This window comes from Cebus imitator, unplaced genomic scaffold (assembly GCF_001604975.1).
Source record: "Cebus imitator isolate Cc_AM_T3 unplaced genomic scaffold, Cebus_imitator-1.0 Scaffold185, whole genome shotgun sequence".
Classification (NCBI taxonomy): domain Eukaryota; kingdom Metazoa; phylum Chordata; class Mammalia; order Primates; family Cebidae; genus Cebus; species Cebus imitator.
The window spans coordinates 2,432,459-2,438,458 of NW_016107500.1; the positions used below are offsets into that span (position 1 = coordinate 2,432,459).

Here is a 6,000-nt window from a genome sequence, read left to right on the forward strand (position 1 = left end):
ATATGATTCACTGAAGGTTGGCAGCCAGGAGTCATACACACACTTTTTTGGACCGCAATTTCAAAGTTCATTGTCCCTTTCTCTCCTTCCTGGAAGCCTGTAGCACACTGGCTTCATCTGTACAGGTTTAGGAGTAACGGGACAACCAAACATGCTTTGGGGAAATTGTTTGTAATTTTCTTTCAGAATTTTCTACCTTTATGAACCTGACACTGTGAAAACACTGTATACATTGAGATGATGAAAGTGAATGTCACAGGGGGCATCCCACTTAAGTATGTCCAAAGGGCTTCTGTCATTTTCTTGGGCAATATTCCCAGCTTCAAGCAATGAGATGATTAGGTTTTCTCTGAATTTCTCCTTAATTATGCCACTTGAGCTACGGACCTTAAGTTATTTAAATCATGAAAACACCACTTATTTCTTTTCCACTGGGGAGTAAAATCTTATACAGGCCACCACTAAACTTCTTGGTTAGTAGTTATAGATCAAGACTTTCTGAATATAGTATGCTTCAAAATTATTAAATTTTCCAAAATATACTGAGAATTCTCTTTCGTTCTTTGACAATTATAAGTATTCAATGGGTAACTTGCTTCTGGCAACATCACCATCAACTACTGTCATTCTTGATCCAAAAAACACTGACTCAGTTTCTATACAGTATCTACTTTGTATTTTGATCACTTCTTTGATGAGTTTCATTGTATTATGCACACGATTTCTATCTGGTGTGTTGATTTCTGACCTCACAGCTGGTCAAGTTTAGATAAGAAGTCGTGACAGTGGGGCTGGCAAAATAAAAGCAAACCACAGAGCGGCGTCTGGTTTACTTGGGCACCAGACTCTCAATCCTGTCTGTCTTTAAAAAGTAAAGGTAGGAAAGCATGAGGCTGCCACACAAAAGCAGTCTGCAATTTACCTTCTACTTGAGTGTAAGGCTTCCACCTGTAGTGCCGCCCTCGGAACCGTCTGCTGTTGTGTTCAGCGCACTGCACAGAGCGGAAGTCAACACTGTCCCGGGGACACTTCTGACTGTTGCAGAGTTTCAGAGTGCGAGTGGAGCCCTCACAAAACTTGCCTCCATGCGATGGCCTGGAATGTGCATTTTGAAGTTAGAATTTTCATATTTTGGTAGCCACTCAGACCTCCTTTGAAATGAGGCTGATGGAAGAGATGAAGCTAAGACTGTCAGAACAGGTAATTAGGAGAAGTGGATTTCTAAGTGGTCAAGAACACATTCTTGCACGTGAATGGTAAGGTCGTGTTTCCTTTTCTGTTGAGTGAATCCTTCACAAAAATGCAGGGCAGGCCGACCTGTGCTTGCTCCTCTCTGGGCCCAGCGTCTCTGCAGGAGTGAGCAGGGTGGGCATGGTAGGCACAGTGAGCAGGACTGTCCTCGCCTTGCACAGGGAGGGGCTGACTGAGGAGGACAACACTTTCCTGGGATGGCACATTTGAGAGAACGTGGAACCCAGGGTGAAGTTCAATGACTTTGCTTTCCAGACCAAAATTGCATTCCATTACCAGTCTTCAGGTGAAGGCCAGGACTGACCCAAAGACCAAGACTAAAGACCCAGTCACCTCTGCTGGTTGGCACTGACAGCTCACCCCTGCTTGCCCCAGAGAATTTGCATGTACACACTTGTAAGGTGCAGGGAGCCCAAGGGGTACAGTAGGGGTGGAGGGGGTTTAGGGGATCTCATGCTTTAAAGATAGGACTGAAACAAGAAGCCAAGTGACACATCTTAAACAAGCTTAGGGGCAAAGGGAGATATAAAAAATACCAGTCAGAATGGCCATTATTAAAAGGTTAAAAGATACAACTGCTGGCGAGGTTGTGGAGAGAATGGACACTTATATGCTCTTTTAGGAGTGTAAGTTAGTTCAACCATTGTGGAAGACAGTGTGGCAATTCCTCAAAGACCTACAGACAGAAATACCCTTTGACCTAGCAATCCCATTACTGAGTATATATCCGAAGGAATATAAATCATTTTACCATAAAGACACGTGCACACGAATGTTCACTGCAGCACCATTCACAATAGCAAAGACATGGAATCAACCTAAATGCCCATCAATGGTAGGCCAGATAATAAAAATGTGGGACATATACACCCTGGAATACTATGCAGCTGTAAAAATGAAAGAGATCATGTTGTTTGCAGGAACATGGATAGAGTCTAGCAGCCATTATCCTTAATAAACTAACACAGGGCCAGAAAACCAAATCTGCATGTTCTCACTTATAAGTGAGAGCCGAATGATGAGCACACATGGACACGTAAAGGGGAACTGCACACGCTGGGCCTGTTAGAAGGCTGAGGGCGGGAGGAAGGAGAGGACTATAGACAATAACTAATGAATACTAGACTTAATGCCGGGGTGCTGAAATAATCTGTATAACACACACCCATGACACAAGCTCACCTGTGTAACAAACCTGTACTGTACCCCTGAACTTAAAAGTTAAACAAAAAAACTAAAAATCAAAGTCTGTTCACTTCCCCAAATGGGTGATGCTTCTCAGATTCATTCTTACTTCTTACAGAAGCTGGCAATTAAACCACCTGTTGTGAAGGTAAATATATTTGATGGAAAACCAAAAAAAATTTTTTTCTGCATAAAACAGTTGCTCTTATTTCTTTTGCATTCTATGTTCTTTTCTTATGATTTCTTTATTTGTTTTAAGCAGATCCTTGGTATGTCAAGTAAATGTGGTTAAAATCAAATCCCTGAATATCACTATTGGTGCTGTTATTTTTTGCTGTGGTCCGGCAGTTATAAGCCTCTTAAGTTATAGCACAGAGAGGTAATTAAGAAATGCTGGAGTGAAATACCTTTCCTACTCAGTGCTCCTTGCAATCATATGCACAGCACCGACTTGCTATTAAGAGCTGAGGCCGGGCGTGATGGCTCATGTCTATAATCCCAGCTCTTTGAGAGGCTGAGGCAGGCACATTGCCTGAGGTCAGGAGTTCAAGACCAGCCTGACCAACATGGTGAAACTGTGTTGAAAACCATGGTGAAAAACACAAAAGTTAGCAGGCATGGTGGTGGCACCTGTAGTCCCAGCTACGTAGGAAACTGAGGCAGGAGAATAGCTTGAATCCGGGAGGTGGAGGTTTCAGTGAGCCAAGATAATATCACTGCACTCCAACCTGGGTGACAGAGCGAGACTGCATCTCAAGAAAAAAAAAAAAAAAAAAAAAGAGCTGAAGACCTGAGACACAGGTGTGCTGTCTGCAGGGTTCAGGGCATGGAAATCACTCATTTGTGAGGAAAGAGGTAAAGGTATACTTACTTGGGGTTGGTGCAGAGGCGACTCCTGTGAGACACTCCCCCTCCGCAGGTCCTGGAGCATGGGGACCAAGGAGACCAGTCTGACCAGTGGCCATGAATGGGCTTGGGGCCTTCATCACCATATTTCACACACTGCCCTCCACGGCACCACTAAAATTTTCAACATAAATAAGTTTACCTGACTCAGACAGATAGGTAGATGGGTTCATCTCATGACTACTGTAAGGCTGAGTAGTGGGGAATTTTGTTAACTGTTCAGACATTAGCTTCCCCACCCTCAAGTAGCACTCAATACAAATACAGTAAATTCAATGTTGCTTCTTTTTTTTCTTTCCAAACCTAGCATCCTCCTGTAAATCCACATACAGGGAAGATGAATAGAAAAATCATTTTCAAATGTCTGAGCTCCTGAAAACTTAACACATTTAATGAAGGAGTGTTATCTGAATACTCAGTCTGGCTGTTCATCTCCCAAGTCGGTGAACTCTGACCTGTCCTGAAAACAAGGTGCTTTTCACATCTCATGTTCAGAACAGAGAGAATCTCAGGCAGGAAAGTGCAGCTGGAGGCTCCGAGTGGCTCAACACCTTGTCATTTCTGGCCGGCTCTGTGCTTTCTCCCCAAAGCACCTGGGCTCAGAGCCTTGGACGATTAACTGATGGCATGTTAGAGGCCACGCAGCTTCCAAGGCAATGAAGTAATCCATGTGGAATTTCGTCTGTCCCCACGAAGGCTGGAGATGCTATCTGTTCCCCTTTCTCCAGAGAAGTGCTCATCCACTTTAATTCATGCTAAATTCCACGTGGCAAATTCACTGTGCCACACATCAGTGCTATGCACTATTTAACACCGTGTCCAACAGCGGTGGTCCCTGGGGTGGTTTGGTGTGGACTTCAAAGAACTTAAAGGTCTAGACTATCTGTTGGGAGGAAGAAGGAAGATGTTTGTCCCTTGTCCTGGCCCCATTGGAGTGAGAAGAGCTGTGGGCTGCAGAGACCTGAAGTTGAGTCCTCTTTTATCTCCAAGATTAGAGCCACTAGATTTGTACTGAGAGAGAAAAAAGAAAAGGCTACCTTCATAGAAGGAAACTGATACTTCTATTATTAATTGATGTATTAGGGTAACACCTATGAGACCACTGAGATTTGCAGTGTCGGCACATACAATGGCAGTTCAAATGGCTCCATTTAATGCTACTGAAGTAAGAACATTCAATTTAAAAACAAGACATTCTGAGGAGTAACCCTCATACACTCAATTCTTCAATTCTTTTCTTTAAGCAAAGCACCATCTCTTCCTTCTCTACCTGCCCTGCCACCAGGTGAAGAACAAAGTCCACAGTCCTAGGCTCAAGGAGAAGCACGCTGCCTGGAATAGGTCCCTGCTCCTGGACAGACTCCCACAGGTGTGGGGGCAGGAGTAGGTTGCACTGGTTGTGCAGAGAGGAAGGAGACACCAGGTGTGTGCTAGTTGTCATTGTTGTTTATTTTTTCTGTTTTTAAAAACCATCTGGTCATAGCTTTCTAATGCAGGAGACAGGAAACATGAAAACAAAATTTCAACAGGTTGAAGACCTCTGAAAATATTTCCGGGAAAACATGTCTTGGTTTGAAGAAGAAGAACAGGATTTGAAGCCCCAGAATGAAGGCAGGCTAGTGGAAGACAGGAGCGCTGTCTTAAAAGCGAGGATGTTGAACTTATCAAAGAACCACTGTTTTTACAGAGGAGCTGTGAGCAAACTCAGCGTGCATCATAATATGGTTGCTGACTTTCTGTTATTACTTGGCGAAGTTCACAGACTCAGAAAGGGGTACTGACATGGGAATAGCTTTCACTCTTTTGTTTTTCTAAAAAGCTTATTTTTTAATGAAAGATTTAAAGATATATACAAGTAAACAGTAGAGGAGCCCTTGAAACCAGCCGTCCTGCCTCAACATTTATCAACTCACGCCCAGTCTCACTTCACCTAAATGCCCGTCCACTTTCTCTCTCCCAACACTGACTCCCAGACTTGAAATCATCCTTCAAAGCTCTTGCACGAAGGGTTCCCCAAATTAAGGACTTCAGAAAGCTTAACCACAACACCATTATCATACCTAGAAACCTACAATCATTCCTTAATATCACCAAATGTCTAGTGAGTGTTCAAAATTCCAATTTGGCGCCTTTTTTCTATTAGTTAAAATAGAATCACAATCAAAACATGGTCCGTTTACTGCATTTGGCTGACACGCTTCTCACGTCTCTCTCCACGTTCAGACTCTCCCTTGACGTTCTCTTTTACCTGAATTCACGTGATAAAGGAAGGGATCTCTTTGTTGGGAGTTTCTCTATTCTGGACCTTGCTGGCTGCATCTCTGTGGTGCCATTGGACATGTTCCTGGGCTCCCTAGATCTGCTGCAATCAGGCAGTTGGATGTAAGGTGTTGGTTAGGTTTAGAATTGGATTTTCGCAAGAGTGTGCCATTGATGGCTTTATGAATATTCACACAGAATGCCTGGTAAGGCTTGGAACGTTGGTGTTAGGATGCTTCAGTGTTCAGGGAATGTAGGCTGACTTGCAAAGGTCCCCACCAGCTTCCTAGCTAAGGCTTTCAGCAGCCGTTAACAATCATTTCCTAGATCTTTTACGTCTTTGAGTGTTGCAAGAATAATGATATTCTAATTCTGTCTTTTTTTCTTTTTCATGATTGG

General features: G+C 43.4%; 1 protein-coding gene across 1 annotated transcript in view; it reads right to left on the bottom strand.

Annotated features, from left to right (window-relative positions):
- The window catches only part of ADAMTS16 (ADAM metallopeptidase with thrombospondin type 1 motif 16), a 187,640-nt gene that overhangs the window by 82,693 nt on the left and 98,947 nt on the right, over positions 1 to 6,000 (bottom strand). The window contains exons 12-13 of the mRNA XM_017546008.2: positions 3,308 to 3,456; positions 923 to 1,095 (exon numbers count right to left, since the gene is read on the bottom strand). Coding sequence (XP_017401497.1) covers positions 923 to 1,095; positions 3,308 to 3,456 — 322 coding nt within the window. The remainder of the gene's footprint in view (positions 1 to 922; positions 1,096 to 3,307; positions 3,457 to 6,000) is intronic.